The sequence below is a fragment of the Aptenodytes patagonicus genome, chromosome 2 (genome assembly GCF_965638725.1).
Source record: "Aptenodytes patagonicus chromosome 2, bAptPat1.pri.cur, whole genome shotgun sequence".
In the NCBI taxonomy this organism is placed as follows: Eukaryota; Metazoa; Chordata; class Aves; order Sphenisciformes; family Spheniscidae; genus Aptenodytes; species Aptenodytes patagonicus.
Window position 1 is genome coordinate 78,126,222 of NC_134950.1, and position 26,204 is coordinate 78,152,425.

General features: G+C 39.8%; 1 protein-coding gene across 12 annotated transcripts in view; it reads left to right on the forward strand.

Annotated features, from left to right (window-relative positions):
- COBL (cordon-bleu WH2 repeat protein) overlaps positions 1-23,150 on the forward strand; it is a 162,396-nt gene extending 139,246 nt beyond the window's left edge. For 8 of the 12 annotated variants that reach the window (XM_076330261.1, XM_076330269.1, XM_076330267.1 and 5 more), the window contains 5 exons: positions 9,768-9,874; positions 11,123-13,146; positions 13,746-13,865; positions 16,097-16,354; positions 21,844-23,150. In XM_076330261.1, coding sequence (XP_076186376.1) covers positions 9,768-9,874; positions 11,123-13,146; positions 13,746-13,865; positions 16,097-16,354; positions 21,844-21,861 — 2,527 coding nt within the window. In that variant the 3' untranslated portion in view covers positions 21,862-23,150. The remainder of the gene's footprint in view (positions 1-9,767; positions 9,875-11,122; positions 13,147-13,745; positions 13,866-16,096; positions 16,355-21,843) is intronic. The other 4 variants (XM_076330270.1, XM_076330274.1, XM_076330263.1 and 1 more) reach the window with 3 other exon arrangements.
- Positions 23,151-26,204: the final 3,054 nt, after the last annotated feature.

Below are 26,204 nucleotides of genomic sequence, written 5' to 3' on the forward strand. Positions count from 1 at the left end.
GGAGCTCTGAGATTGTATATAGTTCTTGTGATGAACGGGCTACTTTCAGGACCAAACCAGCCTCCTAAATTCCCAGACAACTCAAAGTGCAGTTCATGTGAATAATTGATACCAAGCTATACAGAGTTTTAAATATGTTTCATAAGCTGCAAAACTTAAAGGAAATTTTTACATGGAGTTTATTAATTCCTTTCTATCTTCTTCTAGTCGTGTACCAAGATCTAGCTCAATTCTAAAAGGAAGATAAGAACAAAGAAATTGGGAGAACACGTCGCTACTGTAAAGTAGCAGTGGTTGGCAGCAGTGAATCGGAGTCCTCCTTGAGTCTGAGCTCCACTGAAGCCAGAAATTTTATTTAGTGACTAATTTGGCCGAGGCTTGGGAAAAAGGGTTAATAAGAATAATGGAAATATTTAGCTTGCCATTTTAAATTGTAAAGCTGACTAAAGCTTGGGCTTTTCACCCAGTGAGATAACTAATTCCTAGGAATTTATAATGCTGTATACTAAAATTATTTTGTACTCTGTGGGGTGTGAAAAGTACCTTTAAAGTGGAAGCAAATTATATTTGGAGTGTGAAGGGCTATAAAGGAAGTTCAAGTGGTATTTTTCACATGTGAAGAACAAGTTCACTGTGAAGAACTGCAGTGAAGAGCAGAATCAAGTCCACAGTTCTTACCTAGGTTTGGTGCAGAGGCTTAGCCTGTGCTCCAAGAGATCAAGAGTATTTTGCCATGTTGCTTACTCTGGTTAATTGTATGTTTAGTTTTAAATTCATTTTTCTTAGAGTTTCTGGAATTGTTTACTGGGTGGCCTGGGTGGTCTCTGTGTAGCTGAAATGCCTGATAGCATTAGAATATCACAGCAGGGTCTGCACCTCATCTGCTGATGAAGTCAAGGAAAACTGTGAGCATTTAAGGGTACAGTCTTAAACATGCAATAGGTTTGTCTGTACATAGCAGCATAATAGTATGGCCAGGTCAGAAATGGCACGTACCACAGGCTTTGCACACACAGAAATGACAACAGCAGGAGAGCTCAAATCTCATTCAGTTCCCAGAGCACAGAAACAGAAATTTCTAAAAGAAGGTCCCCAGATTTCAGGGTTTCCAAGCTGGGGTGTTTCCTCCATGGTTTTGTTTTCCAGTACATGGGAGCAACTTGCAAGTACACTCTTTTTTGTTTTGTTTTGGGATTCTTGTTCAAGCAATCTTAATCCAAATACACTTATTAGTTAGCATGTAGAATATCAAATCAAATGTCAGAACACTCTAGCTCTACCCTTGGCTCTGCCTCTAACCTGTTAAACCATCTTTGTCTCTCCGCCTCTGATATCCCCTTCAGCCACTGACTGTTTTTTTACAGTAAAAACCATAACGCAGCTATCATATCTCACAATATGTTTGTACAGTGCCTAGTGGAGCAGAATCCAGACCTTAGCTGGAGGTGCCGAGGGCTAACACCATATAAATAATTGACTACATGCAATGTTTGACTGCGAATGTTTTAATATTAACTGCTGACTGAACACTGTACTACATAGTTCTCTTTCTTCATATCCTTTCTTACAGTTGATTTCTTTGTGCTATGTATCTGTTCACCAAATTTTAATATATAGTGTTAAATGAGTAACAAGAAAACCACAGAGAAGCTGAAATGTTGCTTATGTAGCAGTAAGTACATCTCATGATCTCACAGTGTTGCAACTCTGTCCTCCCATACCCCCTCCTTTCCCATCCCTTGTATGGTGTCATCACGCAAGCTCCTAGGGGCAGGGATCAGTCAATTTTATATGCCTGTAAAGCATCATGCACACCTACTGTCTGGAGCTTTATAAATAATTACACATTAAAAATTATGTTAAAATAATACTATTAGGGATGCTGGGTCAGGCGCTCAAAGTTAGGTAACATTAATATTAAGGCTGTCTGTGTAACCTTAGCTTCCCCCTTTAACCTTAATTCCCCCCCTTTTGTGCAGTATGATAAAGTCTCTAGTTAAAGTGATCATACTCTATTTTGGTTCATTTTCTTTCTAAGTTTCGGAGCTCAATTAATAGAGCAGGTGTACCACCGTTCACTCTCAGTTCAAATTCTCTTTTGGAGACAGGACTATTTAATTTCCTTTTGCTCTTTTTATCTTACTCATCACACTAGTATCCATGTGCCATACAGACTTTAATTCATTTCACTGCACAGTACTCATGTGAGATGAAAAGATGGCATTATCCTATTTTAGAGAAGGAGAGCTGATGTGCAGAGAGTCAAGGACCCCTTTTTTTCAGAGGACTGAGCATTAAATAGCATTTCATGTTTCAGAATGCAGCTCTCCTTTTCCTCCAAACTCTGTTCTTGGAAGACATTTAACCATTTTAGCTGAAATAAAATAATAGAATGATGATGGGCATGATATAAATTGTCGCATTTGGACTGCCACCTAGCAAAGATGTATAATTTCTCAAAGTTATAAACAACTGAAATCAGAGGTTTAAAAGGTGTCATAAGAGTGAGTCGTTCCACCAGCCTCTCTCAGAGCAGGAAAAACACTTCAAAATACAAAACATTTTTTTATTTTTGAAAAGGTTTTAAATGTATTAAAATCTTTAAAAAACAAAAGTGTTTTAAATTGTAAAGGGAACTTGACAGTTATAAAGCTAAATAAATACAGACTTGTCTGGGACAAAAAGATAAAATACCTGCCAAAAGTCTGAAAGGGATTTTGCCCTCCCTTAGGTTTCTGTTTCAGTAGCCATGAGAGAGGAGTATTTTTTCACGTACAGCTAGTGGAGGGCATCGTGTGGGGGTGGGGGAACCCTCCTGAGATCGGTTCATGCTGTGGGTCTGGACAGGGATAATCCCATTTCCTCCCTTTCTCTTGGGAGAATTTGTTACCGTTGGCTCTGGTTGGGGTAGTTGAAGCTACTGGGAGGAGAAGAGTCCTCTTCGTTACCAACCTGAGAAATACCCGCTGTTTGCTACAAAACTGTTACGAGTTTTGATGAGTTAGTTTAAAACAAAAGCTTGAAAGGATAGGGGTGGGTGAACTTGTTCTGCTTAATTTTCAGCCCATTCAAATTCAAATGTTACAAGGTTTTGTATTCCACTTGGGAAGGACAGGAGAGAAAGAGGACTCCATAGCTGGAGAGAATTCAGTGATGAAGCTGGTCAGAGGAAGAAAAAATGTGATAGTGAGTGGCAGAAGACAGGCAGGAAGGAAAGAGAAAAACTGTGATGAAAAATAGCAGTGTATGTATGTATTGTATTATATATACCTCTTTGTGCACAAACACGTTCTATATAATTACATGTCACTTGTAAAGATCTCTGAGAAATATGGGAAAGTTTTATTCTGTTGTTTCTCTATAGGATAGGCTTTATTTTAGCTGGGTAGGCACATGTTTTACTTTTTTGAAAACAGAAATGTAGCTTCAAGGGGGAGGAAGGAAGAGAAAGGGTTAAAGCGACAGGGAGAACTTCAGGGATGAAAAATTACTTAATTAAGACCCAGATGTCTGACAGATTTGCAAGCCTCTGCTTCTTACATAGTTTTGCTAATTTCCTTCCTTATCTCTGGCTTTCCCTTTCCCCTTGTTCCAGAAAACTCTTTAAATTTAGATACTCTCATGCACTTTTTTGCTGGCAGATATTCATGGAGGGAAGATATAATGATATTATGGTTAAGTAATAGATACTCACAGTCGTTATAGAGCAAGAATCCAGATTAGCCTTTCTGTTAAACTCATGCGCTGGAAAAATGCCGTATACTTTGGAGCTGTAGAATATTTTACACATTAGGAAGCAACTTGGGTTGCTAAAGGTGTAGTGCTGGCTTCCAGGAGAGAAAGGCTCTGGTCCTTGCTCTGTTTCTTATTTTTCTGTGTAAAGCAAGAAAAGTTATTTAACCTCACCATGCCATCTTTTAACTTGCAATGTTACATTGCCCAGGTGATGTGGTTGTATTAAGATTTAAATCATGCTAGTCCACTTTCCTGACTATTTCTGGCAACGCTGTCCGCCTGAGGGCTTTCCCTTTGAGAAGCTGTTGCCAGAGGCCCGTGTGAGGAGGGGGGAGTGGGGGCATGCTTCCAGCTGTATAGCAACTACAAGCTGCTGCTTATGCAGCAGGACCCTGGAACCGACATATGTTGGGGGACTCTGGAAGCTTAAATCACCCTGGTGCGTAACAAGCTTAGAGATTTCTAGCATTAAAACACAAAATGATACTAAGCAAAAGCATTTTCATTTGCTTTCTGTTTAGGTTTTTGACCAGTAACCATGGAGGAGGACTGTAAAAGGACCATAAACCCAGCTGCCGCTGAAAAATTACATCATTCTCCTCCTCATCTATATTTACAAGTTCTTATTTTTAATTGGGTGATTTTATATCTGAAGGCACTGCTGGACCTCTGTGTTCTAGGATTGGGAAATAGTTTAATTCAGTCTGTGATGGTTTTTATTCAGCACAGATACAAATGCAGTCTGAAGACCTTTGTAAGTTTGATGCAGTCCCAGAGAGCTATAAACAGAACACAAACTAAAAAACCTGGAATGGAAATTATACTTGTACCTTGCTCTCAAAAAGTATGTGCAGATTTTCTTTTATCACTCATTGAAGAAATAAAAAGCAAGGTTATCTGGCATTCAACAGAATATGACCATGTACTTTTTCCTTTTTCTAGTTGCCTGCCACTTTCAGAAATTTTGCATCAAAGGCAAGCGATGACTTTGTTATCTAACCAGTCCTAAGTTGGTTGTGCAGTCTACAAATTTGGCATTTTAACAGGCTTTGGTCATTCGAACATTAAAACTTTTGCTCAAGTTCACAGGAGGAAGCAGAAATGGAGAATATTGCTGGTCAGGTCATAGCTTAGGTGGTCATAAAGTCCACCACTTATACTAGCTGCTCTCCTCCTGCTGTTATATTCCTTTCTTGAAAGGAAATTTTAAAAAGTCACCTAGCCTAAGAAATAGAAACGATGGAAAAATGGTCCCTAAGATTTTGTAAACTATGGCTAATCTGGAAAATAGTTACCTCCACTTTTGAAGAGTGCTTTCCTGCATCAATCACAAAACCCAATATATAAACACTGTGAGTTTACTTAATATCATCTCTCTGGCCTGGTTGAATAGAAAGTTGTATTCAAAAAGGATGCACTTTCACCCATACTTTCTACAACTTAAAATCGTTCCGCATCAGTCTCCTCTTTAACACCCACCTTGATATATACCCGAGGTAGGACCATTTCTCTTCCCAGCATTTATGTAAGAGGAGAATATTGTGGATGCATTTGGAAGAGGAAGAATTTGGAAATGCACATAAGAGTTGAAGTAATTCCTCAGTATTGGATGGAGAAGACTATCAGAGCTGGGAAAGGAGCCCAGATGATCCAAAGCCCAGTCTGGAGAAACCTATCAGCTTTCCACATTGGTCAGTCCCTGTTCGCTGCTTAAGACACGTGTGAGATGCTGAACGCTCTTGATGTCCATTGAACCGCCTCACAGTAGTCACTACTTCCCTGCGTGTGCTACTGCACAGTGTGCCTGTCTGGATTTGACTCTGCTATTTACCATGTCTCTGTCTTCCCTCCCCAGCTAGTAACAAATTCACAGGAGCCATGTTCTCGAGTCCTTTGATACAACAAACGTAGTGCAAAATGAGTGAAACTTTCCGGTCACATTCAATTAACCTGAGAGACATCTACTGCCATTTCATCTTGCCCACTGCCACTCCAGCAGGACATGGGTCCCCCTATGTTCCATATTATGTCTACCAGCCCCAGACAGATGTCTTGAATATCCCACAGTATTTCAAATGGCACCAAGTGCCCGAGTTCAGACAACTGAATTTCTTCCTCAGTCTCTGCAGTTTACATAGGTCTGCGTTGTATTTTCACAATTACAGTGGGAGTTGTGGTCTCTACCTCTGGTACCATACATGAGGCTCACCAGAACTACTGAGAAGGGCTCAAAGACACTCTAGTCAGTTTTATCATTTGCAGACCTCCAGGTAAAGCTGCTCTAACTATAACAAAATGGCAGTTTCTGTCATTGCAACAGTCTTACCACTGTTTTGGGTTTCTTTTTAATGCAGCATTTCCAGCTAGGTTTATCAGAGGTTTTTCTTCCTTTCTTAGAATGTAAACTTTCTCATAAATGTCCATCTCCCATGGCACTAATTTGACAAAATGCTGCTGTAAGTTTCATTTTGTCTCCAACTGCGCAAATGACTGCTGAGGAGTAATTATACGTTGTAGGCTACACTCAGTGGAGCACTAAAGGCTGTAGTTTATAGTCACTTTGCCCCGTTCTGTGCTCTTGCACAAATCTCTGCTAATCTACATAAGTAATAAGTGTGCAGGCTTCCAGGAACCATGCACATTTGCCTTTTTGAGCTTGGGCTAAATGCTCACCGGTGGTGTATTTTTAGTGCCTCACATTTTACCAGAAAGGCAGCATAAAGGTTATCAAGTTCTTCCCTAAGTCAAAAAAAGTGTGTGTGAGAAAATACCACTGGTAATGTTTATTCAGAATGTAAAACATGCTATCAGAATAAGTCATATTTTTCTTGGATTCTGGCCAAAACAGAGCTGTCAACAAAAGAAAAGTGTATAGGGTTAGAAGGGAAGAAGGCTATGAAAAAAAAATTGGAGGCCCTTTTGTTTTCCTTTCCCAAATACCGTGGTGAGAAAGAGTCTTCTTAGGCATATTTATAAATCATGTGAGCTACTGGAAACTACCAGCCCTTCGCCTCACAAAACGCATATCACATTTTAAATTCCCGATGCTAAGAATTTTAAGAAGAGCCCTGGGATTAATCTATACCTTCTGGCTTGCTTTGTAGGTGAGTTTGGAGAGGAACTGAACAATAGCTCTTTTAGGAATTTGGAAGTGCAAAAGAAAAGATCTGCTTTTTCTGAAGCTCCCTGTGTAAGAGCAAATAAGAATCCTTTCATTTTCACTGCGTTGTTCTCTTTCTTTCAGAAAAATTCTGTGAATTGGATATTATTATCCCAGTTGTCTAGATAAGGAGATTGAAGCAGAGGTTGAGAGGCAAATTATGTATAGTCACTGCATAAGTGCACAGAGGATAATGAAAGAGACCTCTGCTGACTGTTGTGCCCATCAAGGAGAAGATAATTTTGCTATAAGAGTCATTGAAAGATTCCCATTGATTGGCACAAGAAAAGAGCTGGTCAGTGCAATGGAGCCACACTGCATGTTTGGAGCCCAGGAATCCCTGTTCCAGTCCCAAATACGTTTTCCTAGATAAATTGCCTATAAAATTCTCAAGCCAATAGTTTCCATTATTTCCTGGAGAAAGCCCAGCACGGACAACCTTAGTAATACGGATTTTGGCTGTATTGTAGAACAGTCAGGCAATAGAAAGATACAATCAGGTACCAAAAAGATGGTGAGCTGGCATGGCCTTTGTGAAATGAGGGCTCATTTTCTGATAGATACAGGTTTACACATTTTTCTTCCAAGGTTTTGGAAACAACTTCTTCACAGTAGCTTAGAGAAAGAGTCTCAATTTGCATCAGTAATTTGCTTCCAGCTGTGGACAACTATCCCGCAAGATCAGCTTTGTAAAAAAGAAAGCAATATTTGCCTTCCATGCTGGATAGACCTGTTGCTTAGCTGGTGCACAGTTTTAATGGTGCTCCTATCAAAAATGCTTTCTCTGAGTTTCCAAATAAATTGTTTTAAAATGCACTCAGAGGAGAGCGAGTATTTTTTATTAACTTCAGAAAACTTTCCACTGCAAAACAATATGAAATTCAGTCAGTTCATTCTTTCTGCCACCTTCAAGTTGAGAGTTTTGTTTGCCAGACTTCTGTTCGAATCCGAATGCTGCAGTAAGCTTAAATCTTTGTGTCAGATTGCTCAGATCAGCAATCTCATTGGTTTGCGTGTGTGTGTGTGCGCGTGTTTCAGGGTACAGTAGGACTGCAGTCTTACAGTGCCAGTTGCCTCCGCTGGAGGCTGTGGCTGATTTGTGCCACCTTTCTCTTAATCCATCAGGGGGAAAACTCAGTTTACCATGAGTCTTGCAGTGTGGGTGCTGGCCTTGAGCATCATCAGTTCACGTTGGCTTCTGGGGATGTTCAGGGCCTGTCAAAGCTCCGGTCAATGGCAAATGCCGGAAGAAATTGTATTCCAGTCACAGAGCACTGTGTCTCTTCTTCTGTATTCAACCAACCAGTACAGATTTCTGTCTTAGATTCCAGTTTAGGAAACCACCTAGGCACTTATGTAGCCTTGCCATCTTGAATTCATCCCATCTGTATGTTCAGATACACAAGGATGTGTATGTGAAAAACGTTTCGGAAGGCTTCCTTGCAGGTGTGTTTTGCTGTTTTCATTGATCCCACATACACAAACTAAGCTTTGTAAGTGCAAGGCAGTTTAGATGTGAGTAGAAGAATCGGGCTCCAGGACTACTACAAAAGACATAAAGAAAGGAGAGGTGAATGTTAAATAAATAAATAAATAAATAATAAAGTAAAATAAAATAGAATACCTGATGTTTCAACATGTGCTTTCAGTTGCTCCTGGTATAAGCAAGGGAAAATCAAACAATAAAATAGCAAAAAAGGAAGCTACATTGTTAGACATAATTTAAATCAATGTCAGGAAACATCCCTGAATTTTTATTCAGATTATTATCTTAAAGGGCAGCAGAAAAATGGTATTTTTCAGGTAGTGTTTGGTAAAGTACCAAAAAAAAAAGTCATCTGTTTCTGTATCTGTGCTATTAAAGGTTTGATCTTGAAAAGGGCAAATCTGCTTCACCTGACCACAGTTAGTTTAAGTGTGGCTAGAATGGAAAATGATTTTTTCAATAGGCTAATCACAAGGGCAAAACTTAGATACAGTGTCACAGACGACAATGTCTTAAATTCAGGTAAGGGACAGGTAGCTGGAAAAAATAAATTGCCCAATGTGAAATCCTAGCTTCAGTGATGTAGATAGAAAGGTTCTGCTGGTCAAGATTTTTCTTCCTAAGAAACAGAAGGTCTGTTGTGTAACAGGTTGCCATGTGTATTTTTTTTAACTTTAGTTATTTTTTGTTAGGATTTTTCTTAGTTTCATCTTCTTTTTCTTTTTTTCTTTTAATAAGCCACGAGAACACATGGCACTCATTCTGATTTCAGACTTGGTTTAGATCATTGTACAACGTCATCAAAAACCATGGAGTTATTTTCTGGCAAAATCAGGTCCCTTGATATGTTTCGTTAGAAACAGCTCTCAAGGGATTAGTTCTCATTCCTCCTCCCCTCCCTCCCCTCAGGATGCTGAGTGATTGTCTAACAGTACTTAGCTGTATTTATTTTTCATTGCCGTGCAATTTTTATTTAATCAAGGTGCAGATATATTGGCACAGTGGGTGCACAGGATGGCTAGTGGTCTGCTTTAAAATTGTACGGGTATGCAAAACCTTTGCCTTGGCATATGCTGCTTTTCTGCAGCCAGCTGAAATGCGTACTTCACAGTGAAGCCAGACCATTTCTTTGCGACAGGCTTTATTAATCCTAATCCTTTGATCGCCAGCACGCTGAGTATCCTCAGGCACTGCAGAGGTCCTTCCTAGATGTGGATGTGTCAGCGTGGTGGTGTGTATCTCTAAGGCTGCGTATTTTTCATACTTTGGGGAAAGAGTTTCAGAACCCCAGTGGAACTAAAGGGGCTGAAATAAGAGTGTATTTCAGAGCAACAGTGCCAAGCGAAAAAAGGGGGAGACCCAACCTTTTTCTTCTCTTTCATTTAGCAGAAGAGATGAAGAAGTGGCTTCGGCTTTCATTCATGAGAATGAGGATATATTCATTGCTGCACAACTCCAGCAGACTTTGGCTGGACTGGATGAAGATTTAGAAGGTAGGGAAGTGTGTTACCTCTGAACTACAAAAGAGAGAGGCATAGCCAGGAGATGCAGGGTCAAACTGTACTCTGAGGCATCTGCACATTTCTCAATAAGATCACTGGGAACAACTCACAGGTCTAAGGCAGAATGTGGTCAACCCAAAGTGGCTGCTCTCCCTTTGCTTCTGGGGCAGCTCTTTACAGACTTGCACTGAATAGTTTTCAAGCTGCTTGTCAGATTGTCATTGTATTTCAGTGTCTGCTACCAAAAAGAGATGAACAGCAGTTTATGGACACATTTTATGGGCCAAATTTGGTATAATTTCATTGACTTCAGTGAAGCTAAATCAGTTGTGAATTTAGCTCTGTTTAATGAACAATGCCTCTGTTTTGTATTTTATCCTAATGAGGTGGAGAAGGGGGGGACATTTTTGTACCCAATGCCTCCTCTGCATTAGCAGACATATTTTAAAGTTAAAAATAAAAAAACATGAAAAGAAACAGTGGGAAGAGATAGAATGTCATATTGTGCTCCTCTTTTTCCTACTGTGAATAAAAATATTTCTCTATTAATGGTTTGTCACCAAATGATGTTGAATACTTTTTTAAAACTTCCCATCTTTATTTCAGTACTTCTGCAGTGGACTTGATTCTGATTTAATTTCTGTGAGTTCTCTAACACTGCAATTTCTTAGCTTCTGTGTTGTAACTCTTGACTTATACCAGCAACTTTGAGAGGAGAGTTAAGCTTCTTGCACAATGAGGCTTCTGGAGTCACTGGTAATGAAGGGTGAGAAGAATGGAGAAAAAATATAAGTACTGTTTGTTTGCTTGCTCAAGGAAATCCTTCAGCTGAGCTGTTATTAGTAACCAGGTCTGGGAAACATAATTTGGAGTTGCTTGCTGTTTCTCAGAAATGTTTCTCCTTTGGAGTCATGTGGTGAAATGTTTATCACTGAGAGAAGTTAGTCAAAGATAAGGTATGAACAATAGATTAAATTCTGCTTTCAGCTGCATTTGTATGTTTCCCACTGGCTGAAGCAGGAGGACTGCAGGAATATTTGGCTGATCCTAATCAGCAACCAGACAATAAAAAGGACCCAGATCTCTCCTTTTTTTGTAATACAGTCATAAATATATTCCCGTTAGTTTTAGCGTAACTAAAATATCTGATCTGCTTAAGCTTGTACTGGCTGTTTGTGTAATTTGAAATCATATTGCCTAAATACTGCCTATATGTAATGTTGTATGTGTATTTTGCAGCAGTGGATGGTATAAGTAACTCTGACTCCGAGTACATCAATGAAGTGTTGAGCCCACATATAAGAAAAGTTGAGGCTGCCCAAGATGTTACCATTTCTGTTCCAGTAACAGTCATAGATGATGCTCTAGAAGTTAGCACCTCTAACTCAGCTGGAAATCAAGAGACAGAGGCAAGGGTTTCACAAAATACCTCAACTGACTCTGTTAATACAGGAAACTTTACAAATAAAAACAACAATGCAGGTTCCTTTGATAAGGGACACATGGATGGTGGAGCTGTATGCATATCCAAGGACCTAATACATCAGCAACCATCTGAAAATGAGTTCAGTCACTTGCCTGTGGAACAGAGGAGAGATATGTTTGAATCTCTCACATCTTCCTTTGAAAAAAGAAGTGAAAAGAACTTAAGACTGGAACCGCCTCCCAAACATGGTGTGAAGTCTGAGGAATGTAAATCTAAGCTGACTCCATCTCACTCCAAGGCCACAGCTGAAATCAGTACAGCAAAAGAAAAGATAAATCCATTTAATGAATGTAGTAACAGGGAAAGATCTCTGAAAAAAAGTAAGTCAGAATTAGAAATCAAATGGCCACCAGCAAAAAAAATTGAAGTAGAAGAAGTCCCATCAACACCCACATGGTGTCATCGTGCCCAGAATTCAGGAACAAACTACGAACCTAAAATGGGTTTGACAACCTTTAAAGTTGTCCCTCCGAAACCTGAAGTAAAACATTTCAATAGAGGAGTTTCACTCTCCACTGGTGCCATTAAGATAGATGAACTAGGCAACCTTATAGGCCCAAACACTGGTGTCAGTAAGCACATACCAGGTACCTCTACTGATGAAAGCGAGGAAATTTGTCTTGGGAAAGTGAAGGCATTCTGGAGGTCAAGTTCTATGGAAAAGCAAAGTGATGACTCTGCTGAGCATCTTCCTAAAAAGTCAGCAGTCACCACAAATTCTAAGCCCTTTACTATAAAACATGAACACAGACCTGTCTGTCTTGCAGCTCCAAAACCTGTAGCACCACAAACTGTTACTACCCAGGTAGCTGAAAGACAGTCTGAGAATGAAAGGACCAAACCACCTCTTCCAGTTACACAGTCTCAGGTAACACCATTAGTGGCCCCAACCATTAATAAGGACAAGCTGGAGCTTCCATTTCTAAAGCCGCATAGGAGAACTTCAAGTCAGTATGTTGCCTCTGCCATTGCAAGACACATCAACGTAACTACCTTTAAGTCTGACGCTATGGAATATCATGAGAAAGATGAAAATAAGCAAGGGGCAGGAGAGGTTAAAACTGAAGCAGAAGTTTCACCAAAAAGATGTATTATTGTGGCCAAATACGGCCCTGTGGAAACAGAATCAGCAGAAACAAGAGAAACACTTTCAAGTATTTTTACTTGCAGTCAAAAAGCATCCCACAGGTTTACACCTGGTGATAATTCTGGCATGGAAAACAAAGTAGTTAACAACAGGGCACCAAATCAAGCAACTCCTGCAAGTTTCTATAAAAAGAATGCCAGTGTCCCACTTCCTAAATCCCCTTCAAAGGATAACAACAGTGCAGAAGATGATCATGGTTTAAACAGCAAACAAAGTATAGCAGAGAAAAAGACGCGTCTTTTGTTTGACCAGAAATGTGAGACTTTGACCCATACTAATTCAGCCTCATCTCTCAAGTCTCCTGATCTCCAAGGAGTCCCATCCTCTTTCAGCCCATCTTTGCGAGTCACTAAATGGCCTCCTGCTAACAGCGTACAGTTTAGTTCACTTAAAGCTTCAGCCGAGCTAAATGGTGCAGCAGCAAACGCAGAGTCAGAACAGGAGGAGAAACCTGATGATTCGGATATTAATGCTATCAGTGAACTGGATGTTAATGTGCAGACCAATATCTTTGGACCAAAGAAGAAGTTCAAACCTGTTGTCCAAAAACCAATTCCAAAAGACACATCACTGCACAGTGCCCTAATGGAAGCCATTCAAACAGGAGGGGGAAAGGAGAAACTCAGAAAGGTAAAGTGGAGACTTTTTTTAGCCTGTTCAGACTGCAGAGCCCTGTATTCACCCTGTCAGACACCAGAGGTTTTATAACCGGTACAGTTGCTGGTGAGCTGGAGTACATGAGGCATTTGAAAAATTTATAATGGCAAAATACAGACCAAGCCACTGCTTATTCTGCACATCCTGGATATTATGCAACACCATTGCTGCTGCACTAGCTAGAAGAGGCAGAGGGTGCAGAGATACAGCATAAAGGAGAGGTAATTGAGGTTAGCCTAAGAGCCGAACCCGCATTTCAGTGTGTTATATAAAAACAGGAACACACAGCATGGAGACTGCATTTTGTATTACTAGGTGATACTAGTTTGCCACTGACTTCATGCTCAGGGGATATGAGACTGCATCTGTAAGTACAGCATTACTATCTACACGTATCCTCACCATTCAGTGTGAGTAAGGGTTGTAAAAGCAGACCTGAAAGAAGACAGACTGATTAGTCTCCATAGCTTGCATTCTGGTACAAGTGCCAAAAATATTTTTAATAGTGTTTCCAAACTATCTCTAAGTAAATATCTAATAACAGTGTGAGGTTTATTCTTTTCATATTCTAGGTTTCAGACAGTGCACTAAATGGCAATCACAGGAAACCCTCATGTGCTGAGCCAGAGAATGAGCGCTCAGCCCTACTAGCAGCGATTAGAGGCCACAGTGGCACCTCAAAGCTGAAAAAGGTAAGAAATCAAGATGGTAAGTTATCTTTTAAGTGCAGTCTGTTACTACTGGATGTTTCAAATAAACCCAGATGTGCCACAAACTAAACGTTGTGCTGCAAAGAGAGAAGTTGAGGGGGAATAATATGACATAAGACCAGACCTGACTTCAGCAGACAGCATAGTGGGTCCGATCCTATCCTCTGCTATAAAACTTAATGTTCTTTTAAATGGTGTGCTTTTAGCTGAGAAAGAAACATGTAGAAATCCAAATTACAGGGAGTGTACATAGAAGACATCAAATGTTCGTCATTTTCACATTTAGGTGGGGTTTTTTTGTACTTCAGGAGTATGCAGTTAGATTAATATATTTGCATTACTTACCATACGCATCCAGTCCTAGTTACCTAAAAACACACTAGGGCTTCTTCATGCATTCTGTTTATCTGTTAACATGAGCTGGTGCATGCAAGTTGTATGCAAGTAATTGATATTGATGGAACATCAACATTCACCACAGCAGGATGATTCCTTCTGTCCAAAAGATTTACCTAATCATTAAAGCATCTCTTGCTCCTAATAGCCAAAACCTGCATTGTTCTAGCCTTAGTTTTCACTCAGTTCACTAATCCAGCCAAGGATGTATATTTGGCAAGGAGGTTCCCATTTCCCTTGTGCAATGACTCAGGCCATTAGCACATATCCAGATAGCTGGCATTAGATAGAAAGAATCTCTTGCCCGTGTTAGGCAATTACTTCATCCCTCAAAAATTTTACTGCCCTTGCTGCAGGTAGGGTACAGCTTCCTCCAAGCCTGAGAGCAGGAGGTGGTAGGCAGCAGCCATCTTCACGCATACTTAACTGCATTCTGCATTCATTGGGAATAAATGTAAATTTGTGTAAAAGAGGCTCTGACAATGAAGTGGTGGTGGTGGTGTATTAGCACAGAGACTTTTTGGAACACTTTCCTCCAGCAGAGAAGCTTTTGCCATCATTTTAAAGGAAGTTGCCTAGAAACCATACACTTCTTTTTCACACCATGTCACCTGTGCTAGTTAAAGCACCATGTTTGTATGTGTACAGGGCGAGATACAGATGTGCTATGATGAAAAGGCTGTCCCTTTCATGTTATCACAATTGTTCATTTTTTATCTGACATGACATTATTCCCATATATTGTGTGTGTGTGTACAGTGAAGGAATAGAATATAGGAACTTTCTGAATGTGGATTATTTGATGGGAAATGAATCCATTCATTTTTCACTAGAGAAGTTTTGTGCCTCAGTTTCTCTGAGAAAGGAATGTTAATGTAGCTGCTTGAAAACCTCCCATTTGGTACATGAGTGGACATGGTGGTGTTGGGTTGACGGTTGGACTTGATGATCTTAGAGGTCTTTTCCAACCTCAATGATTCTATGATTCTATGATTCTATGATACTGAATTTCCTAATAATTGCCAAATCATTGTAATTGCTAACAATTTATCATTATTATTACTAGTAATGTTGTTAATGGCAAAAATATTTGTTGAGACAGTTGACGGAAAAGCTGGCTTAGTCTGAGAGATTGCCTCCTCCCCCTGCATTCGTTTAAAGTAGGATGAGTTTCCAAGCTGGTAATTCGTGCAGAAATTTTAGTTTCAGAAATTCCACAGAAACATACTTGGAAGAGCAATCAATTGATTTTGTTCTCAGTGCTTTCACGTAGTTCTCTCTAGTCCTATTTTATTTTTTTTTTTTAGTATGGCTGGAAACTTTAGGTTTAACAGCATTTTTTTCAACGAAGCCATGTCTGAAAGCTCAGATCTAGAAGAGCCTCCCTGTCATCTGAGATTATTTCTGTGCAGCCCAGACTACAAAAAGTAATGAGATTCCTGGGCGGCTACTGCAGCCTTAATATATCTTCCTGATTCCAAAACCCTTGTGGTTGTTTCCAAATGAATACCAAGTCCAACTCTCTCTCTTACCTTACATTCCAAGAAGAGTTACAGGATGCTGGAGCTCACAGTAAATAAAGATTGAGTTTCTGAAACAGAGTCAATGCCAAATCCTTGATGCTGGTAGTCAGCCCAGCTGAGTGATGTGAGTGAGTAGTAACAGATGTTCAACCCCATGAGCAAACAAAAGTTCTATGTGTTTTACATCATTCAAGCAAAGTGAAATTGGGGTACTGAAAGTGCATCAGATGTCACATAATTACAGTTTAGTCATGCTTGATATTAATTACCTCCTTTGAACTGCATCATGAGCAGATCTCCTCGTTGGCCTCCAAAGAGCTGCAGAGTTTTAGGAATGCAGAACTGTCCTTGCAGAAGGCAGAAGACCCTCAGGAAGAGCAGCTTTGTATCCCACCTGCCCCTGCCCAGCCGCCACCACCACCTCCCACTCAGCTCTCAGCAGCAGCAGCAGCTCCTAAATTCTCTGCCACGGCTACAGGTAACCCTGGGGAGGCAAGGCAAGCCCTAATGGAGGCCATTCGCTCTGGTGCTGGAGCAGCAAAGTTAAAAAAGGTAAACGTACTTTTATATTTTATTGTGGCTGAAACAACCTAGGCTTGCTGTGCTTTGAGAGCCATTTATAAGCTGTTCTGGCCACACATTTCTTTCTTCCATCAGAAGGTACATGCACTGTTTCCTCTAACTGAATCAAAGATCAGGAGTGTATTTCAAACCTTTGAACAGCTATTAAAACATACTACTAAGACTAAAACATGCCTGTGCATGTATGAAACCATATGAATAGTCAATACTTCTTTTTTAAAGAGAACATCAAGACTATGAATATCATTTCAGAAAGTATTTTCATGCCCTTTTCATTCTTGTGAATCGGAGATAATACTGGATGTCCTTTAGATAAGGTGAACCTAAGAAAGATCAGATATGAGACCCTGAAGCAAATTTAGAGCTAAGTATTCTCTCCTAATTCCAGTAGTGTGTCCTAGACCTTGATTCCCAACACTTAACCTTGGTCGCATGTGCTGAGAGCTGTCAGTAAAACTGTGGGGTCGTTTTAATGTCTGTCTGAACTTTATTAATTGGATGATGTGTGTTTCACCCCTGTGGTCAGCTATGGGTCAGTAAACTCCCAGATGGATAAATGCTCAGTTGCCCAGGTGTGATTTTTGGACTTAAGTTCACTTATCTCTTTGATCAAAATTTATTCTTCCTAACCTCAAGTTACACTGCATTTCTTGGTAAAGAGAAGCAGATCAATTTGCCTTAGTGGAGTCATCCCAATATTACACTGCAGTATCCAAGAATAGACTTTGATCCAAGGACTTTAGGGAATGTACAAAAGCAGATGTAGTTTTCCCAACACATGATTTAGCTGATGCCAACCATAAATGTGTAAATAGGCTTTAACCTTGCTTACTTGTCCTCTTTAAAATAATTCAAAAAATATGGTCAAATTTTAACATTAAAAAGTAGCCAAAAAAATCTTGTTTCTGATAAACCAGAAATTCCACAGAATCATACAAATGGCACAAACAAATCAGTGTTTCAGGGAACTTTACATCAGCATGCAAATACAAATCTGGATGTGCAGTTATTTTGCATGTGAAAAATTACATCTATATTATGCATACTATTACGAGGAGTGGCTGAGGTCACTTGGCTTGTTCAGCTTGGAGAAAAGAAGGCTGCAGGGTGACCTCATCGCAGTCTACACCTTCCTCAAGGGGGGCAGCAGAGGGGGAGGTGCTGATCTCCTCTCTCTGGTGCCCAGCGACAGGACATGAGGAAATGGAATGAAGCTGCGTCAGGGGAAGTTCAGATGGGACATTAGGAAAAGGTTCTTCACTGAGAGGGTGGTCACTCACTGGAACAGGCTCCTCAGGGAAGTGCTCACGGCACCAAGCCTGTCAGAGTTCAAGGAGTGTCTGGATGACACTCTTAGTCATATGGTTTAGTTTTAGGTAATCCTGTGAGGCGTGGGGAGTTGGACTCAATGATCCTTATGGGTCCCTTCCAATTCAAGATACTCTATGATTCTAAGACTACAAATTATGAAGATATAATACTCCAGATCAGGTCTTTATTTCCCCACTTCACCAATTTACAGAAAAAAGGGGATTTGGACATTCAAGAATACTTCATGCAGTTGTTTTCTAGATCTTTCCAAATTCTCTGTTCTTCCAACTACATTACTCTTGAAGAAGTCTCTGAGGGGACTCATAGCTCTACTCATTAAAACAAGTCTTTATCATATCCTTGGGGATTTAGTTTAAAACAGTTAGATAGCCAGTGCAGACCATGAAAGTAAGCTTGATAAACTGATGTATTTTGCGATATACTGACGTATTCTGCTAAATACTGTGCCTGTCTTCTTTCATTTTCAAGACAGAGTAATTTTTGGTAGTTTTGACATTGAAATGACAGAAGAGTACATCTCTTATTGTATAGGTCTTTTATGAAAACAAAAGACAGCAGCATTTTGTCCAAGATAGAGTATGATTTTGTTATTATTGTGCTGTCCTTCATGATACTGGATATGCAAGCTAAGTCTCGTATATGCCAAAGACATCATATCACTGACATCTGAGATCTCATGCCCTTGATCACTGATAAAAGTAAAAATATTGCCAGAATTCTCAAAGAGTTTCTATCCAGTGCATATTAGTATCTCTCCTAGCTTGCTGCGTTAAATGAGAGCCAAATTCTGATCCTTCCCTGCAGTTGGACAACTTGTGACAGCAAAAGTTGAATCGGTAGAGGAGAATATATGATAGCTGTGTGTCAGGGTTTTCTTCCTTTACAGCTGAAGAACACGTCTCCAAGGAACACTGAGTTTTTGGTAGACAGTGGCTGGCAGGTGGTTTTGTGTCAGGGCAGAAACAAGCTTTTTTCTTTGTTTTGCCTCCCCTGTCAAAGATCTATGATGTCATGATTTGGAGGTGTGAGCACAGAGCCATTTTGGGCTTTGCTTTCTTGAAGGTTTTGGTTGCAACTAGACAGCAAAGTAGGTAGTTCAGTTCTGTAATTGTGTCTGTTTCTCTTCCATTGTCTTCTCGAAGTTTGCTGGAACAAGGGCTTCTGATGGTGAAGTCATTTATTTAGCTAATATTGTGGGGAACTGGGAAGAATCTACATTGCTTAGTTATGTATGACTCAGTTTGTGCTTATTTATGAGGGGTTATTTGCAATGGAAGTAGATCAAACGGGGCTGTCAGGGGAACCAAACATAAAAAGCAACCAATTGCCTAGATAAGGAGCATCCCAAGAAACGTTTGAGCTCTGTTAATATCTGTGAAAAGGCAACTCCTCCACTCCACCCCTGATTACACAGCTGTTTGCTAAAGTCATGAACTTTAAGGTTAAAAGATCCACTATGCAGGAAAGGAGGAGAGAAATTGCTGCAGGCTGACCCTGCCTTGCTGAGAGTCAGGGTCTGCACCACACAGGCTGTAATTGGGTCACCCAAAACAAATCAGAGCAAAAATAGGTACTTGAGGGAAATGCCAAGTGTAGGTAAGACAGTATGCGCATAGGTCTCCTGGCTGTTCTTTAATCCATTTCTTGGAGAACTGTGCCTGCTTTGGCAGATAAATCATACTTTGTTTTGGAAAAATGGCTTCTGTTTTATTGTACACTGTTGCTGTCCACAGACTCCCAAAGGAAAATTCTTGTTGATGCCAAGCCCAGTTGGGCCTGCACAGTAAATGGTTCATCCCCAGTGCAGTGCAGTTCAGAGACTTGCCAGAAAGTGGTTAGACTACAGATCCTACCCAAAGGGAACGGAGATGCAGAGGTGTTATTGGAAAGGGATGAGCTTACCAAACTGGAAAAGACCTGACAATGTACAAGAAGTAACCTTTTTCTTCAGTTTTCAAAATGGTCTGTCCAGGAACCTGGCAGGTGTTTAACATGTCCAAAGTATAACAGCAAGTCAGGGAGATGGCGTCAAGTAAGGCCACCAACCAGGATGGCTGACCTAGTGCCTTTGGCAGTTAATTGTCTTGAGAAATGAACGTGTCTCACTAGCGAGGAGCCTGCTTCCAGCCGTGCGGTCTGCCTCCTGTACGAAGGAGAATCAGCTGGTCTGGGAAATAAACAGCTGATCTGAGACCAAATTTTGGCCAATTCTGGTGAGCAAAACTCAGGTCATAGAGCTGTACCGTTTGAGCTTCTGGTGTTAAAAGTGAACTAGTGTTTTCCTTAAATTGTATCAAGCAACTTTTGCCACGATTTCACATACTTAAGATCTTTATATTAATTTTTTAAACTTTCTATTTCTATCTCAGAAAAAGCAAAATAACCTAGCTGAATTTCTGAAATTATGTATATCATTGCATGTGTATTTTTGCATCTGTGCAACCTGCCTTGGGATTTACCATGATTATCTGTGGAAAAAACATAACTACGCATGCAAATAACCCGTTAGATGTCTAGCTGTAGGTATAGTTGCAGCAGAAGCCCATGCAGGATTGAAAATCTTACCCAACAAAGAGAAGCTATAAAAGTTGCCTTAGCTTATATGCCATCTACTCAGTTTAGGTAGAGTTGTACCCAGGGGTTTGGTAGAAATACTGCAGTGGAATATGCCTGCACAAGGTGGGGAGGGCAAGTTGTACATCTGAAGAACAGGCTTTTGCTCATGGTAGAATGATTGCTGTAGACCACTTTTTTAATGGTGCGTGCAAGAGAGATTGTACAGATTTCACATGTTTTCCAATAAAGATTGGAGCTGCATCTAAGCAGCCTTTTCTGTTTGCTCGCTGCGATTTTTAAAATTAATTTGGCTCCATCACAGTATCCACAAGCGTTCATGCCATTATTCAGCATCGGCATTTAGTCACATAAACTCTTGATACGTGCAGTGTATCATTCTGTTGGCAATCAAAGGAGCCAGGTAAGGTAATTACTGCACCCATTACAATGAGTCCCTGGTATACGCTGGGATAATTTGAAGTTGGTTGCCAACACGTAATGCATTGATCTGAATTATGGCACGTTGAGTGTCTTCTAGGAAGCATGGCCTAGTTCCATACCTTTATGTCAAGCAGTGGACTATTCTTCTCACATAATCAGAGAGAGATAATTGTGAATGAAGAAATACTGTTTCTATCATCAGTGTCTGTGGGTGCGATGACAGAGATTACAGACTCAAAGCCACAGTTGATGTTGGCATTGGTATGCTGGAAATAGGGCAGGAGGCCCCACTAAAAAGTTGGCTGAGCTTGATATACAGGTAGTCAAATGAGCCTATAAAGTGATTCTGGTTCCCATGCACAGTGAAAGGCAGTTGTTTGCATGCTATTACTCTATTTGAATTGAAAGATAAAATTTAATTTGAACTCTTCACCTCGCTAATAATTTGTACTGTGACCTATTTTTTCCCCCAAGAATAAAGCTTCTACCGTGGATACTAAAGCCAAAATGGAAGGTTTAGACTTGATCAAATACTTTATTCCTGTTTAGCTTTTGTGGTGACCTTAATGTATATCTCTGATAGAATCAAAGCTCAGTAACTGTGATTTTGGAAAAGCACCCTAGCATACATATTTAAAATTAAGCATATGCTTAGATGACCTGAGGACTAGGAAGGAAATTTGTTTAAGTATTTTCCTGAATCAAAGCCTTTGGGAGTTTTCCTTCCTTCAATCAGGAAGCAAAGTACTCATCAATTGATTTTTATGACCAGCAACAGCTAACCGATACTGAAGAGATTTTGACTGTCAGATATTGCGTACTTGCAGCCTGGGTTTCTGTTCACTCCAAAAAATGAAGGAAGTTCACAGAAAAATACATCACCTATGTTCCAGTAATCATGTAATTGCAACCGTTAATACCTAAGGATGTGGGGGTTTTAGGGAAGGATAACACCTTTCATTAGACCAACTGATGCAGCTAGAAAAAAGCAGATAAGCTTTAAGTAGTCTCAAGGAGCTGATGAAGAGACTAAGCTTGAAAACAGCCCACAGGAGAATGTTTGGTTAACAACGTCAACAGTTGGAGGTTTAAAAATATCTTGAACGGTCATGTGCTTTTCTTTGTTACAGGTCCCTCTGCTCGTTTGAATCCTGTATAAAGAACAGGTAATTGGAAAATCTAACCCCATATGCACCCGTAATCATCATTCAAGGTCTGAAGTGGCAAAAAATGTCAAGAAGTTTAGTTTATCCTCTTGTCTACAAGCCAAAATAAGTTGTAGTTAATTTTCTGTGTGTTCCTGCATAATGGTTCTAAGGGGAAAATACATTGCTCTGCTGTAAAGCTTCTGTGCCAAGGAATTGTGTTTTGCCTCTGAAAATTTAAGGTTGCCAATAAACTATTCTTGTTGGCAGGTTAATAAGAATATAAACACTGTGCAGTCCTGTGTTAATAGTTATTTGTGTTTATGGGCAAAATTAAAAGACTTTGTTAGCTATCTGAAAAGTAATACTCATTTCAAGTTGTTAAAAATATGTAACTATCTCAAACTATTTACTTGCTTCTTACTTGATTTGGAAAAGGACTGTAAGCGATTAGGGTGAAAACCAGAATAAAGATCTATAAAAAACAATCACAAGAAAAAAGTTATGGTACATTATGAAGGACCAAAATTGTCATATGCTGGAGTCATTGTTTTTTAAAATTAGATGAACTTTGTATCTCTGGTGGAGCTCTGAGAAAGCAGGCAATCAATAATGAATGTGAGACAGTGGCTGTTGAAAAGTTACTTATGGGATATGATGTATAGAATGCTAATACGCAGAGATATACTGAACCCTAGTAACATTCATGGCACTTTAAAAATATTGAGACACCTTAAAGGATCTCTATTTGCAACAGACTGTGAAGGTTATAAATAAGGTTCAGAGTACTGCACAGAGGTCCAAGATCTAGAATTCGTTCCTGCACTGCAAAATGAAGTGAAGCTGGTTTATATCAGTAACCAGGACTTTTGTCGTCTCTTGTTCAGGTCATGCATAAGTTGGCCCTTTGTTTCCAATTCATATGGCTGTTGTATGTTGTCTCATGAGTATTTATAGCAGCATCTTTTTCAAATGTTAACTACTTTGGTAGTTGTTGTTGTACATATTTTGAAAATATTTTGTTAAATTGATAAAAAGGATAAATGAAAATGCTTTTTCACATTTCCTATATTGTAATGAAACTGAAGAAGAGGAAGTTTGTACATTTACATTTTTATAATCACAGACCGGAGTGGTGGCAGATTCTTTTTTTTTGGAGCTGAAATTTAAAATGTATAGCTATGTAATGTTGAAAGCACGAGAATATTTAGCCATCTGCATTTAATGTGACTATATATTATATATTGTAAAATACTGATGTCTGTTAGTGCCACAAATAAAAACAAAATCAAAACCTGACATAGCTTGAAAGACTTTTTTTGCCAAATGTTTTCCATTTACAGAAAGAAATTAGAACTAGAGATGGACTTAAGCAAACCAGTATGCTGTGTTTGATGTCTCAGGTCTAATGCAAAATGTCTCAAGCCAGGAAGGGGCTCACAACTAATAATCTGGGAACACGGTAGAAATCACCAACTAGAATCAAGATGTCAGAGTTATATACATTTCGGTAATAATGCAGTACTGATAATGATCCAGTTCCTCATTAGGGAAGCTAATATATTCAGAATTAAGGTGCTCCGTCACACCCTAGGATAAATAAGATCACCTTTGTTGACTGGTTAGCCGCCTTTTGCCTTAAGAGTCTTCTCAGTATGCTGTAGATCAGCATGTTAAAAATGCTATCGCGGGAAAGGATTCGGTCACTCAGAAGCTTGAATGCTGTAGATAGTCCCACCAGCAGCGAATACCGCTTCCGTGGTTAGGTGCTGTAAGACAGAATTCAGTGCAGGTCTCCTTCTTCTTGTTCTTAGTGTTGCCTGAAGGCCCTGGGTCTGTAGCCCCTCCTTGCTAACGCCCCTTTAGTGTAATAATTTGTACAGGCACATACTTTTCAATGTAAGGGATCCAGAACTGGATTTTGAGATAGTAAGACCCTCCAGGCTTTGTGAGGCAAAGGGTCTGGGTGCTGGCACTGCATAGAACTAAAGTTTATAAAAGAGTTATTCATGGATAAACTTCTGAGTATTGGATTCCCATGGGTAAAAAACTGTAAGATTAAGAGCAGCTGCAAGATGAGATGTCACCTTCACTGTGACAGCAAAAAAATTACGAAAAATCCTGCTGGCTCAGTCACAGAGCAAGCTAAAAATGGAGGGGGAGTTCAGCTGTCTACAGCAGGAAGCTAGACTGGGTGTGCATTCCCTTCTCATGTTGATGGGAGATGTGAACGCTCTTACATTGTCATCCAGGTGCTGTTGAATTCCCGGTAGCAGCTTAATTTAACCCTAAATGAACAGAACTTTTAATATAAACCTACTTTCAATGAAGTCTAGTTATAGGTATCACCCTTCCATATAATAATGTTGTATTAATGCTTTTAGCAGTCTTCATTTGGGGTGCAAACACGCGTCGGTGTTTTAGTGCATATCAGGCAAGTGCTTTTGGAGCTCTTCACCCCATCATCCCCTCTTCTACCCTGCTTCAGGACTAGGGAACTGGGTTCCTACTGGATGAAGCGAATTCAGGAGATGCACTCCAGCACAAATTGGCATTCAGTCCATGGAACCAGACTGGAGCCCGTCCTAAGTTAAAAGAAAAACCCTGAAATGTGTCTGGTAAAGACACCGTGGTCCTCAGCACCAAGTATTTTGATCTTTGTATCTGCTCTTACTGGTCCACGCTGTCTGCTAGTGCAGACACAGCCTGTGCCTAGAGGTATACATGCCACCAAGGTTAATCCCTGGCATGTCCTTTCATGTAGCTGGACAACCTGCAGGCTGGTTTCTTTTTTGAAGGACTGAAAGAAGGACAGTGAGCTCCCCTTTTCCCCCGTGTACCTCTCAGCCTAGATTTTCCCCGCATAGTCTTACCTCAGTTCAGCCAGAGGAAGGAGTCTGATACATGCCCGATTCATCTGGTCCTTTATATTGTCTTTTTGAGTAAGATATTCAAATGAGGTGAAAAATGGTATCACCAGGGAAATTGAATGGAGAATTTGGATTTGGTATCTTCATTCCTTGTACAGGTATAAATTAATGTTCAGGGCTTAGAGAAATCTAGTCTCATGTCTCAAATAAAATTTGTAGGTCTCCCCTCCCCTTTTTTACATGTTTTTATTAACTTTTTTTTTTACTGAGCTCAGAGTATTACTCAACCATAAAGCCAGCATTAAATCGCTCTGATTAGATACTTACCTTTAAATAATATTGGCTGTCTGCATGAGCTATTTGACTTACGGGACTTCATTACAGATTCTTCTTCTTGTACAGACAGCCTGCTGATGCTGGTCATGCAAAATATTGGACCAAAAGACCTTTTGACATGCACATCAATCTACAGAGTTTCGAACATGGCAGGATCCAACTTCCCCAGCTCATACAAGTGATTTGCACAATTTATGCTACATTTACCACAGCCAAAAATCGGCACTTCATCAGTGTGTACGAAAAAGGAAGGGAACGAGAGATGCATTTATGAAACAGTGGAAAATGCCGCCCCGAGATAGTTTGTGATGTTTCCCTCTCCAGAAAAGAAAGAAGCAGTTCTGTTGTTCGGTGCTGCTTAGCATTGAGCATGTCGTTTAATCTGAATGCAGAAATCTGCACAAATCTTGATTTGAGTCAGTTTATCTGAATGAAATGTTCATAAATTGGTTCTTTGTTGGTGCAATATGAAAAATAGTCTTCTACAACAGCTAATTAGCAACTTTTACATATTTATAGTATTTATTTCTGTGTATTGTTTGTCTACTCATCTTTAATTCTCTGTTGAGTTACATGTGCGTTATATGTACCAACGTGCTTTGCCTCTCAGACTTCTGTTAAGATTTATGAGACTATTCCTATTCTTACTCCATTTGTTGCTGTTGAGCATACGCAATAAAATATGCTATACTCCTGCTATAGCCATAGCTGCCATTATGGTTGCATTTCCCGGCTTGCAGAAAATGACCTTTGCAATGGCAGAGCTCCTTTCTTAAAGACAAAATGAAAAAAACAAATTCCTGATTTTTCAGTAGCGTTCCCCTGGATTTGGTACAACATCGTTGGGATCTGCTTTTCTTCTTTTTGCTGAGTAGGGTGTGGAGTTTGATTCATTGATGATGTCTTCATTTGGCTGGAGAAAGTTTCTATGCAGTTGAATTCCCAGGGTTGTTCATCAAAGTATGCTAAGATGGATGAACCTTTCTAAGAGCAAAAAAGGTGTGCTTTTTTTTTGTTATTGTTACTAAATATTATTAAGTATTTGCTAAAGAAATAGAATTTGGTGAAGTACTAACAGCCTACGTGATGCTGCACCACATACAGAAGTCACACTCGTGTGTCTACCGATTTGAGGATTTT